This window comes from Oryctolagus cuniculus, chromosome 12, assembly GCF_964237555.1.
Source record: "Oryctolagus cuniculus chromosome 12, mOryCun1.1, whole genome shotgun sequence".
NCBI classification, from domain to species: Eukaryota; Metazoa; Chordata; class Mammalia; order Lagomorpha; family Leporidae; genus Oryctolagus; species Oryctolagus cuniculus.
This window is the reverse complement of record NC_091443.1, coordinates 71437852-71451541: the sequence shown is the minus strand read 5'-3', so window position 1 is coordinate 71451541 and position 13690 is coordinate 71437852. Positions and strand designations below refer to the sequence as shown.

General features: G+C 46.7%; 1 protein-coding gene across 2 annotated transcripts in view; it reads left to right on the top strand.

The window, feature by feature from the left end:
- Window positions 1-12226: 12226 nt before the first annotated feature.
- Window positions 12227-13690, top strand: part of FBN1 (fibrillin 1) — a 259234-nt gene continuing 257770 nt past the window's right edge. For both annotated transcript variants that reach the window (XM_051822402.2, XM_051822403.2), the window contains exons 1-2: window positions 12227-12425; window positions 12983-13325. In XM_051822402.2, the coding sequence (XP_051678362.1) occupies window positions 13162-13325 (164 nt within the window). In that variant the 5' untranslated portion in view covers window positions 12227-12425; window positions 12983-13161. The remainder of the gene's footprint in view (window positions 12426-12982; window positions 13326-13690) is intronic.

Below are 13690 nucleotides of genomic sequence, written 5' to 3'. Positions count from 1 at the left end.
CTGGGAAGGTTGCCCCCAGTCCTCTGCCTAATGGCTACTTCACCTTGCTTGGGCTGCCTTCAGAATTGCCACATGTAACAAACATCAAACTCACACTCTCCTCCTCTCTGCATGCCAGTCTCTCCCCTCCTCCAGTCCTCATTTCTGTTCATCCCCCAGCCAACCAGTTTCAAATCTCAGTGTCAACTTTGGCTTTTCCCTCTCGGTCGCTTTTCATATTCAATCATTCACTCAGCCATGATGGTTCTACCATGAAAGCACACTATAGTTTTTCTTTTTCATTTTCACGCGTACTGCTACATTCTTGGAGCACTCACATCACTAAGATCCAGAGGCTACATTAGCCTCCTGACCTCCTCTCTTAAAAGATTTCTGTTTTCAGTCCCTCCTACATGGTGACAAAAATTAACTTTCTAAATCATGTCACTCCCTATGCTCTAAATTCTTTAATGATGTGTATTTCCCTATAGTCCTCAATCATTGGGCTGCAACCCACTTTCTCATTTTCTCTCAGACTCTTCTTCCCCTTTGTACACCCCACCCAATTTTTTTGCTCCTTCTAAGCAAGTCATATACTTCCTTATCTTTGGCCTTCCCTTGGACAAAAGTTCCTACTCCTGTAGGAGAGGAGGGCTCTATGGTCCACCTAAAAAAGTTTTCTCCAAGTTTTCAATCCTCAACTTACTTCTATGGAGACTTTTCTGGCCACTACCACTATGGTAGAGAGATTCCCTTCTCTCCTCTGAATATTTGGTGCTCTGATTCTCCATCTACTATATTTTTATTGTTGATCCCCTTTTCTTGGTGTATAGGGTTAAAAATACATTAGACATAACCATGATCTTGTGTCTTCCTTCAACCGAAAGTGTGTCCCAGGCTGTCTTTTGTGGAGTGAATGGTAGACGCTGAGAGAAGGGGAGAGAATTCTGCCAAACAGAGGACCTGTGAGCTAGGAGAGAAGACTGAGGAACGCCAAGAGAGAGGATTGAGGCAGCGAAGGTGAGAACCAAGGTGAGGGCAGGCAAAGTGAGTGATTTCAGAAGTTTGGGGAAGACAAAAATTAGGGCTTGAGGGAGAGGCTGGGTTCCCGCAATAGAGAAAATCTGTGTGCACTCTTTCCTTCACACCTCAAGTGTCCTTAGGTGATAGTGTTTTGTTTTGTTTTGTTTTTACTGAAGATCATCTCTGAAATTTCCTTATTAAATCAGATTATGTTTCTTTTTGATGTGGCACTGTGTAGAGATGGTTTTTCAGGTGAGGACAAAAAAGGCTTAGTGCACACGCATACACAGACACATGTGTCTAAGCTCTTTTGAGACGACGTCTTTCACCTCCTGGTATCCCACACAATGTTAAGCAGTGCTATGATATAAAAAGCTGACCTTCTAACTTGGCTGTTGGATGCTCCTAGACTTTTGTGCTCTGTCTTCCCTAGTTTCTGTAGACCTGTCATGGTCTCCTGATTAAGTGCATATATCCAGTGATTATGCAAGTAGATCCATTAGGGTACAGGAACAAAGAAAACATATTTGCATGCAAGGCTACACATAAAATCACTCTGTAAAATATTTTCTGGTAAGTTTTATAGTGTAGACACAAAATAGATTTATCATTTAATCAAAACTTCTTGTTAGGGGCTGGTGTTGTGGCACAGCAAGTTAAGCTGCCTCTCAAAACCCAGGTAGCCCATATGGAAGAGCCTGTTTGAATCCTGGCTGCTCTACTTGTGATCCAGCTTCCTGCTAACATGCCTAAGAAAGCAGCAGAAAATGACTCAAATGTTTGAGTGCCAGACACCTACATGGGAGACCTGGATGGAGTTCCAGGATCCTGGCTTCAGCCTGGCTATTGTGGCTATTTGAGAAATGAACCAGTGGGTAGAAGCAACCTCCCTTCTTCTCCCTCCCTTTCAAATAAATAAATAAATCTCTAAACAACTACTTGGCAATTACAGCACCTTAACTGTAAATATCCTTAGAGTAGATCTACTTCATGGATTTCCATAGCTGGATGTACTTAAGAGAGCTGAATGCTCAAAAAAGTACAGATTCCTAGACCCTGCCTCAGACCTACTGAATCAGCACTGGGTGAATGTTAGGCATCTGAAGTTTAACAAAGTGCTTAGTGCCTTCTAAAGCAACTTGCCCATGGCTCTACTTTATGCTGAAATCTAGCTCATTTTCTTGAAGAGGAACCTGAGACCCCCTAGAATTAAAATGATCAGGACAATAGTGTTCTGTCTTTTAATCTTATGCTTGTTCCTTCCCTATTTACATGGTTGATTTTCAAGCTACGGTTAGATTTTTCTCGAGTTTCCCAGACTCTCCCTTCTCCCATTCTATCACACTGGACACTTCCCAGGAGTTTATTATCTGTGGAAAGATATCCAGTATGATGTCATTAATTTTGTTGCTAGCAGAATCATGTAGAAATTGAGAAAGTTCAAATTGTAGCACAAATGGCTAGAGTTCAGATGGAACTCACAGGGAACAAATTGTAATGTAGACTGTGATCGAAAAACACAAAATTTCTTGAATATTTGTAGATGTAAGAAACATACATGAAGGACCTCTAAAAAGTCTGTTGTCTGCACAGGAGAGTGGGTACATGGTGATCTGCACAATTAAGAGAATTTAGAGGAATTACAGGTTTAGGGAGTTTGTTGACATATTGGTTATCTATTTCTATGTAGCAAAGTACCTCAAAATTTAGTGTTTCTAAATACTGCATTTTTATTATCTCATAGTCTCTGGCTCAGGCTGAGTCTTTCTCACAACTGCAGTCAGGTGTTGGTTGGGTTACCATCTTATCTGGAAACTTCTAAGTTCCCTGGTGTCCTTCTTAGCAAAATTTAGTTCACAGAGGGCTGTCAGTCTGTGGGACATAGGTCCTCACTATCTGATGGCCAAGGCCGCCTTCAGTTCCCTGCCAAGGGACTTTCTATAGGGCAGTACACAACATGGCAGCTGGTTTTCATCAGTGTGGGCAGGCCAGATGGAATCCAGTATCTTTTTGTGACTTAATATCTGAAGTGATACCCCATCTCCTCTCCACAGTCTATCTGCCAGAACAGAGGCCTAGATCCAACCCATACTCAAGGGCAGGGAATGAGCCCAGGGTGCAGGGACCTGGTGGTAGGGATCCTTGGAAACCATCTGACAGGATGCTACTCCAGTTGTGCTGGATGTCTGCAGGAGGACTAGATGGAAGCACCTCGCAGGAACTTGGACGTCTGAAGCTGAAGCCTTTAGGGGCATCTGGGGTAGAGATACAGATCTGGGAGTTAATGGTATATTGTGAGTAGGGGATGAAACCATGGGGATAGATTATGTCAGTTAGGAAAACGTTTTTTAAGGTATCCACTAATTAAAAGAATCCACTAATTGCCAGCTTTTTGGAGGAAATTCAGACTTCAAATAAAAAGAAAAATGGATATAGAAAGAGACGTCACAAACTGAAGCTACTTATCACCCTTCACTTGCTGTGATTTTCAGATTGGCTGTGAAAATTTGGGTTTAAGGCATGTAGCATTTCCTGGTATAGTTATAGTATTAATAATTCCTTGAGAAAAAGTTCAATTCTCCCTAAAATTTTCTTTAACAAGGTGAGTAATTAAAAACTGAAAAGTCTGTTAATGGAGAGAAATGAAGTTTAATTTGCCCTCTATTAGAAATCAGAAGGATTTCAGTATTTCCAATAAATTTGGGGAGTTGGATAGGATAAATATTCATATAATATGATTAATCACAGTCATTTGAAGACCTCCTCCCACGGGCCCTTGAGACCCTTCCCCTTCACCAACACCCAGCCCAGGGTGTGGCACAAAAACCTTGGAGAGTTGGAACTATGTCACGATGAAGGATGGGCAGACACTTCATGTGTCTGCGTTGGCCATGATTTCTCTTCGTCCTGGGCTCATCACTCCCGCCTGGAATGTTCTCTGCAGCCAAATCCCGCCCTTCTCTCAAAGCTCTGATTAGACCCCATCTCCACCAAGTCTTCCTGCCTAGACCAGCCTGCCCCACCTACCCCATTTCTCTCCTTTCCTTTTTTTGGTGACACTCACTTTGGAGTGTAATCCTCAAGCCATTTTCTATACTTGCCATAGGTTAGTAAACTATGGCCCCATATGGCAACCACCTCCCCATTGCTTGTTTTCATATGGTCTACCTACTGTGAACAGTTGCCACATTTTAAAATTATTGGAAAACGTCAGAAGAATATTTCATTACACATAAAAATTACATGAAATTTAAATTTCAGTGTCCACAGACAAAATTTTATTTTTGGCAATGAAATTCTTGTGGATTTTTTCTTCTTCTGCCTCTCAGCCCACAAAGCCTCAGATACTTACTACCTGCTACTTTACAGAAAGTTTGCTGAGCCTACTGTAGGCGCTCACTTTCTCCCTCCTGAGAGGCAGTACAACCTTCTGGGGCAGAACACAGTACTGACACTTTCTGGTGACTGCTGCAGGGTCTACTGTGGTCTGAAATACATCCGGTACTTGGAAAACACTTGCCGAGCAGAGCTGAGAGCGAATGTGCTTTTAATTTATGACGGATACAACATTATATTTTTTTTCTTGCTTTATTCCCTTCTGCTGCTGGGCTGGTATCTGTTATGTCTGGTAGAAAAAATGACAGCGAATACCAGGGTGGGTCACAGAACTCATGGAAAACACAAATGAAATGAAGTCTGGGAACCAGAGCTTTTGTTTTGGGTGGAGAGGAACTGTTTGCTTTGGGGGATTGAGGTAATGAAAGTTATTTCAATAACATAATTTAACAGTTGTGCACACTTTCTGCCAGGAGTACAGCTAGGCAAACCTCACCCAGGAACCTCATCTGCAAACTGCAGAGGTTCAACACCCAAGTGTTGAGCAAATTCCCTTCCCTGTTGAGCAGAAGACAAAACTATATATACACCATGGATCTGACTCTGTAAAATACCCTGTGTGGACAAAGAATGGATGGAAGTGAGAAAAATCAAAACAGTTGTGTTAGGGTTGTGGGGTGATAAGGGAATACTTTAAAAAACTTTAAGTATTTAGAATATTTCTATAACAAATATGGTATCTGAAAAATAATGAAAATGAAAAAAATCCTCCATGTTCTTCTAGCATATATACTTTTTTTTTCTTTTTGACAGGCAGAGTGGACAGTGAGAGACAGAGAAAGGTCTTCCTTTACTGTTGGTTCACCCTCCAATGGCCGTCGTGGCTGGTGCGCTGCGGCCGGTGCACCGCGCTGATCCGAAGCCAGGAGCCAGGTGTTTCTCCTGGTCTCCCATGGGTTGCAGGGCCCAAGCACTTGGGCCATCCTCCACTGCACTCCCTGGCCACAGCAGAGAGCTGGCCTGGAAGAGGGGCAACCGAGACAGAATCTGGCGCCCCGACCGGGACTAGAACCTGGTGTGCCGACGCCACAAGGCAGAGGATTAGCCTAGTGAGCCACGGCGCTGGCTGCCTATATACTTTTTAAAACCTGTTTTCTTTCTTTTTATCTTTTCTGCCTTTGCCCTTCACAAAATTTGAAATTTTTATCCAAGTGAAATGCTTAGGATCTTGAGAATAACATGCAGACACAACTATACCATTTTTTTTTAAAAGAAATATCTACTTGTGTTATTTTAAATTACTCTGTCTTAAACTTTAGCTCCTCTGAAACCGTGGAGTAGGCAGAACATGGCTAACTTCTCATTTAACACTGTCCTTGTAAATTGAAGGGGATAGTGTTTGGCATACAATGATTGGCTTTCAACCAAAATAGGTTCAATGAATATATGCACTAGAAACAAGGTACTTCCAAAGGTTCGGGAAAAATGAAATTAAAAGTTAATTTTGGAGGCCAGCATTGTTGCGTAGAGGGTAAAGCTGCCTCCTGAGATGTGGTTATCTCCTATGGACGTTGGTTTGATTCCTGGATGCTTCTATTTCCTGCTAACATGCCTGGGAGAGCAGCAGATGATGGCATAAGTCCTTGGGCTCCTGCACCAACATAGGAGACCTGGAAGAAGCTCCTGGCTTTTGTCTGGCCCAGCCTTGTCCATTGCAACCATTTGAGGAGTGAACTAGCAGATAGAAGACCTCTCTTTGTCTCCCCCCTCTCTCTGTAACTTCACCTTTCAAATAAATAAAATAAATCCTAAAAAAAGTTTATTTTGGTGCAAAAAATGAAATCCATGCATATGAAGGAGCCTTCAAAACATTTACAGGGGCCAGCATTGTGGCACAATGGGTTGGGCTGCCATTTACAATGCTGACATCCCTTCTGAGCACCAGTTGAGTCCTGGCTGCTCCACTTCTGATTCTGCTCCCTGGTAATGCACCTGGGAAAACTAAAGAAGGTGGCCCAAGTAGTTGAGAATAGTTGAGAGACCTACATGGAGTGTCAGGCTCCTGTGTTGGGCCTGGCCCAGCCCTGGCTTTTGCTGCCATCTGGGGAGTGAATCAGTGGGTGGAAGATGTATCTCTCTCTGTAACTGCCTTTCAAATGATTAAATAAATCTTTAAGGAAAAAAATCAGAATGTTCACGGAAAATGTATATTACAAAAATATGCTTGGATTTCAAAATATTTTTGCACCAAAATTAAACACCATTTAATTATATTTTTCATGAATCTTTTGAATTACCTTTATAGAAGTAATGTGCTAGCCATCAAACAACTTAATCTTACTTTCAGTTCTTCAAAGCTAAGGTTTATTAATTCACTTCCCAGGACAGAGTAATGAAACAATTGAGGTCCAACAAGGAAATATGATACTCTCAAGACTCTGTCAATGGCTGGAAAAATTTAGGCCTTTCTTTAACATGGAGAACCATAAAGAAGAATAGGGCAAGGTTTTATAGTTGACCTCATATCATATGCTAAAGAGGAAGCTAATTCATTCATTTGCTTATTTAATAAACATCTACTGAGCACCTATTTTGTACAAGGAATTGTCCATTGTGATGAGGATGGGACTGGAATCTAGAAACTGAAGCAGACAGGCAGGATGTTGACTCCTGCAGGTCTTGTTATCCCCTCATTTCCTAGGGAGCGCGTGGTGACTGCAGTATAAAATATAGGAACTCTCAAGTAAAATGCAATGCAGTTTTGTGCAGCAACAAAGCTCAAGGGATGGAATCATAGCTTCCCAGAAGACACAAGAGAAGTATTCTGGATATTGAGCTGATTCCAGTCAATGTTAACCACAAATCTTGACTGAGATTTTGTAGCCACAGATGAGACAGCAGCGATGAAATGAAACGTACCCTTGACTTGTCAAAGGCAGACTGTTGAATCCCACTCCTCCCTTTCCTAATGGTTTTATAAATCAGCAAATTCCTTAACTCTCCTGATTGTGAGTTTCTTCATTTATAAAACTGAGACAAAAGTTCTTTCTCTCATAAGGTTTGCATTAGTGATATATTCTTGCATAATCGACCAACCTAATAGTAAAGCAACCTAAAACAAAAAGTGTGTGTGTGTGTGTGTTTATTTAAAGTCTGTGGTTTAACTGGGCAGTTCTGCTGACATTCTGGGTTTGCCATATGGCTGAGTTTAGTTGGGGCTCAGAAACAGCCTCAACTTAGCTGGGACTGCTGGGTCTCTCTCTCCACATAGTATCGCATTCAGGACTTATTGAAGGTATAACCATTTCAGAGCAGCATCTGATAGGGTAAAGGAGGAAGCTGCAAAGTTTCTTAAGGCCTAGCCTCAGAAGTCACAATGTCACTCCCACTATATTCTATTGGTTACAGGAAGACACAAGGTCTGGCCATATTCAAAATATTTTGGAAACAGACTCTATTTCTTGATGGAAAAAGGTAAGGCATATTGGGACCATGTTTTTCAATCTACCATAAAGTTGTGGTGAAGAGATCATGTATATGAAGTTATTATATGCCTGACATGGTTTCTGATAGTTCTCATATATGCTCAATGTTTTTATAACTACAAAATTTTACAATTCTCACTAAGGGTCAAAAGTTTTGACGATGCAGCTGGTTGCATCATGAGTGATCTACTTGCCACCATCAATGGTAGGATTTGGGTCTACATAAGAGTCTAGTTAACTCTTCATGAAGTCATACTTTTGTTTGCAATGGAAATCTAGGAGCTGATTTTAGAGTATGTTTCTTATGTGTTTGTGAATGCTTTATCAAGCAAGCTATAAACATCCTTGAAAGTTCTTGAGATTATGTAGTAGACATCTGAACATTTTAAAAAAGATTTATTTATTTATTTGAAAGGCAGAGTTACAGAGAGGCGGAGGCAGAGGCAGAGGCAGAGGCAGAGGTAGAGGCAGAGAGGTAGAGAGAGAGGTAGAGAGAGAGAGAGAGAGGTCTTCTATCTGCTGGTTCACTCCTCAAATGGCCGCAATGGCTGGAGCTGGGCCTATCTGAAGCCAGGAGCCAGGAGATTCTTCTAGGTCTCTGACATGGGTACAGGGGCCCAAGGTCTTGGGCCATCTTCTACTGCTTTCCCAGGCCATAGCAGAGAGCTGGATGGGAAGTGGAACAGCTGGGACTTGAGCTGGCGCCCATATGGGATGCCAGCACTGCAGGCAACAGCTTTACCTGCTCTGAGACAGTGCTGGCCCCACAACTCAACGTTTTAAAATGCCTGACAAATATTGATGCTGCTAATTTTCAGCACCTCACCAAAATAGTGTTTTGGTCATCTTTTATAGAGTAACCACTTTCCCATGGCATGTATTCTTATTGGATTCATCCATAAAGATATTTTATCATTCCTTGGCCAGGTCTGTGAACAGATTTCCTAAGTGTAGGGTCAATAGAATCTTTTGATTTTTTAAAAAAATTACTTATTTATCTGAAAGGCACACTGAGAGAGAGAGAGAGAGAGAGAGAGAGAGAGAGAGAGAAAGTCTTCCATCCACTGGTTCACTCCTTAAGTGGCCGCAACAGCTGGAGCTGGAGGTGGGCTGATCCAAAGTCAGGAGCCAAGAGTCAGCAGATCAAAGATTCTCTCCCTCTCTCTGTCATTCTGCCTTTCAAGTACATAAATAAATATTTTAAAAGGTAATTATTAAATGAGTTGTTCAGCTAATAAACATGATTTCATTTCACAATTTATTTTATTTATTTGAAAGGTAAGCAGGAGAGAGACAAATAGAAAGAGATTGTCCATCTGCTGGTTTACCCCACAAATGCCTGCAACAGCCAGGGCTGAGCCAGGTAGAAGCCAGGAGTCCAGAACTCAATTTGAGTCTCCTGTGTGGGTGGCAGGGACCCAAGTACTTGAGTCATCATGCATGATCAAGAAGCTGAACTCAAACTCAGACACTCTAATACGGGGTGCAGGCATAATGAGTGGTGGCTCAATGAGTGGTGCAAGCAGCCACGTTCATGGTGCAGTGACTTTTGACCAAGTGAGACCAGTTGAGCTAAAACACCTCAAGAAGGAGCAGGAAGCTGAGCAGATTTTCTCAGGATAGATATAATTTTCAAAGTGAAGGGACTTCTATCAAATTTATTTTGTTAATGGTGCTGTGAACTTCGTTTGCAAATGGTGCAATGAACTTTCAACTTAATAGTTTAAAGAGAACTGAATCAACTATCATCAAGAAAGTCTTGCAAAGACATGGATTTTCATTATTTCTAACTGCGTTTGGCCACTACTTGCATGTGGTTCTAATATACTTGTATGTTGTTTGCCCAGATAATGAGAGTATTTAAAAATGCATTTCCCTTTCAGTAATCAGGTTCCTCTCTTCTCCTCTCCTGAAGGTCTTTCATCATTATAGTTAAGCCATGAGACTTGTTTCTGAGACAGGGGACTACAGGGCCTAGATCTTTCACTCAGTATGAAGAGGAAGGGGAGTCTTTGCTCCACCAGAGGGAGGGGCCAAAAAAAATAGAATAGGAACAAAAACAAAGACAGCTTAAAAGCACTTAATTTAAATTCTTCCGGTGGAGGTAAAACGCTGGAAAGTAGTTTAGGATTGATTTAGGAGAACTAGAAATATCCAGAAATGCTCCAAGGGGGAATGTGCAGGCTACCAGGCTGCGCCCTTGGCTTCAGGGGGCTTCAGGGGCACAAGCAAAGCCGTGTGTTCAGTAGCCACTATCCAATCTGTGGGGTGGAAGGTTCTAAGACAGAGGAGCACATCATGTCTTGTGCAAGCTGGAGTACAGGCAAAGCGGTCAGAGCTTTCAGATTCCCCAGAGGGCACAGACACAGCCCAGAAAACTGGTGGGCAGGACAAAGCCTTCCTGGATCTCCGGCAGTTCCGTTTCTCCTGACCCATGGTCCCTTTGCCCAGTTTGTCCAATCTGAATAACCTCCTTACCTCTCCCTATCTGGGGAGCTTTTAAAAATGTCAGTTCTATACTCCACACCATTTAAATCAGAACCTCTGGGGACTGGGTTCTGGTGTCATAATTTTTTGACATTCCCAAGCCGTTCTACTGTGTAGCCAGGGTTGCCTACCAGTAGTCTAGTCAGGTTCTTAGAGTTAAATGACACTTCCTCAGGGAAGCCTTCTCTGATCAGTCCTAGCCTAGGTCAACTTCCCTTGTTATATATCCCTCCAAGCGAGAGCCCAGTACTTCTCCTTCTTGGCATGTAATAACTGGGTCATTATTTGTTTCAAGTCTGCCTTTCCCCGTGGACGATCTGCCAGCCACAGAGAAGCATTTCTGCCTTGCCCACCTATTCCTTTGCTGCAACCACGCACCAGATGGTAAGTAGACTGTGAGCAAATATTCTCCTCCACTCAACTGAGGGTGTGTGATGAAGGCTGCAATTCACAAGTCTGTTGAAAGAGCTTTTGCAGGTGGGACATCACATGAGGCCATACACTTACAGCACTATGACTTGAAATCAGTTCATACTTTCCATAGTTTTACTGCTTTCATCTCCACGTTCACGTATCATAGAGGTCCAGCAGGTCCTTCATCACCTTTATAACTCTGTATGATCCATCTTGCAACTGGAAAGAAGCCACATAACTTGCCCAGCTCCCCGTACCCTAATAACTGGGCACAACCCCAAATAAGGAAAAATCCCTTCAGAAGGATGCATTCCTAGGGTACCTGTTTGTGTTGCTCTCTTGCTCCTGGCTTGACAGTAGCTGGTGGCTACTATAGGGGAATTTTCTGAGGGTCTCTAGTTCCAGCAGTCAGGGCTCAGAGTGCGATTCCCTGCCCTCCTAAACCGTTAGAAGCTCCAGGCAACACTAGGTTTTAACCATATAAGGATGCCATAAATAGTATAGCCTCCAAAGTCACTAAATTCATTGTATCCATATAAGGATGCCATAAATATTATATCTTCCCAAGTTACTAAATTCATTGCATATCCCGGAAAAGCACAGCCCAGAAAAGCATCCGTGTGTGTGTATGTGTGTGTGTGTGTAGGTAATTAGGGTCGTCGAGGGGAACCCCAATCTTAACTGTGGGTCGGGCAAGAGGACCATACCTTTACTACCCCATCCAAATCTCAGGCTCCAATGTTCACAGGCCCTTGGTTCAGAATCCTACTCAGACTCTTGGAGCATCTTGGATTCAGCCCCGGGTGGCTTGAAGGCAGCGGTAAAGGAACCACGCCCCGACTGGGCTCCCGATCCAGGGGCAGCCGGCAGCGGCGGAGGCCGAGCCCCCTCCCAGCGGCGCAGCCACCCCTGCAGCTCCTGGCTTTCAATGCGCCCTACTTCAGCCCCCAGGCCTCCGGCCTCCGCTCGGTGCCGGGCAAGAGAGGCGAGAGAGGCGGCGCCCGGGAGATTCGGGCTGCGGGGACCGGTCTGCTCCGGCCGGGGCCTGCGGGGCCTCCGGGGCCGCGGTCTGCAGAGGCACATTCCTGGTGCAGGTGGCACAGCTTTCGTCGCCGGCGGCTGCCGAGTCACGGGAGACACTAATCTCGGGTGTGGACCTCCCAGCCGTAGAGCGGGCTAAACCGCTGCTTCACCTCGGCGCTTTCCCTCTCTTCCCCACCCCGAGACAAAAAAGAAAAAAAAGGAAAAAAAAGGAAAAAAAAAAAAAAAAAAAAAAAAAAAAAACAGACCGGGCAGGACCCGACCCCCTCCGCCCCCTCCGCCTCCTCCCACTGCACTAATCCTGCGAGCGAGGGAGGCCCCCGCGCCGAGGCGGTGGCTGGCAAAGGGGAGTGGAAAGGGAGGATGGATGGGGCCGCGGGTGGGGTGGGGATGCGGGGGATGAAGGGGGGTGTCATTTCTTTTTCTTTCTTTTTTTAAAAAAAGTATTTCTCTCGCGAGAAACCGCTGCGCGGACGATACTTGAAGAGGTGGGAAAGGAGGGGGCCGCGGGAGCCTCGGCAGAGACTGCGGGTGCAGCCGGCGGACGCGCGGCCACGGCTGGGACGACTGCGGGCGCCGCGGAGAGGAGCAGCAGCGGCCGCTGCCAGGGCCCAGGAGCAGCCTCCGCCGCCCACTCGGAGCCGAGCCGCCGCTTCTCCAGTGGGTGCAGCCAGGGACTCCACAGGGTCTGGGGGCCCCGGGGCTGGCGATGCCGCCACCCAGGGCAGGGACTGGGACAGGGGTGCGGGGCCGTCTCGGAACATCCACAGCTGGCGCTGGCCCTGTCTGACAGCTTCCTGGCCCCGGGCTGCCGGTGCCGGGCTCGGCGTCAGCTGCGGGCGGCCGTGGCAGCGCCCGGAGCTGGCGGGGACGGCGCGGCGGGCTTCCAGCCCCGCGGCTGGGCGGAGGAGCCGGGGCGCCCGAGGCGCGCAGCTGGTGCCAGCGAGCTCGCTCCGGGGCTCCGGAGCGCTCCGGACGCCGGTGCCGTGCGCGGCGGCTCTTCAGCCCGCGCCCGGGAGGCCGAGGGAGCGCAGGAGCCGCTGCCGCCGGGGGCCCGGGACTTTCCGGCCAGCTGTGCAACAGGCGGCTCCTCTCCTTAGCCTAACTGCGCCACGCGCGGGCGGTGCGCGGGCTGGGCGCGGGAGCGGGAGGCGCGGAGCTGCTGCATCCCGGTGCCTGAGTGTCTCCCCCGCCTCGGGGATGTGTCTCTGTTGCAGCTGGCAGGGGCCGCCCGAAGTGGGAGCAGCGCCTGGAGAAGGCGGGAGCAGCCCGGCCCGAGACGGCCGGCGGGAGAGCGGGACCCCGGCGGCGCGGGGCGCGTGAGGGCGCAGCGGCGGCCGCAGGGCGAGCCCCGGGCGCGGCAGGAGGCGGCAGGAGCCGGCGGCCGCTCGGCATCATGCGGCGAGGGGGGATGCTGGAGATCGCCCTGGGATTTACCGTGATCCTAGCGTCCTACACGAGCCAGGCGGCGGACGCCAATTTGGAGGCTGGGAATGTGAAGGAAACCAGAGCCAGCCGGGCCAAGAGAAGAGGCGGCGGAGGACACGACGCGCTTAAAGGGTAATGGGACGGGGCAGCTTCTGGGGCGCGGGTCTCCCTTCTCCGGAGTTTTAGGATCCAGAGCAGCGGGCGCGGCTGAGTGTCCACGGCTGGAGGACCTCCTGGGGACACCTTAGAGGGGCTAGGGTTCTCAGCCCTCCCCGCCTTGGGACCACCCAGCTCCCCCCCGCCTTAAGGTTTCTGCCCCAGAGGAGAGGTCACGGTTCCAGGGAGTCTTGGGCCATTGTCGGAGGCAGATTTTTTGGGGGAAGCGAGAAGAGTTCCTTGAGGAAGAAGGGAGGAGCCCATTCCTTCCCTCCAGACTAATGCTGATTGTGTTGAGGAGTAAGTCCTTTTCCTGTGGGCATCTTTTTGCAGATGTTCTG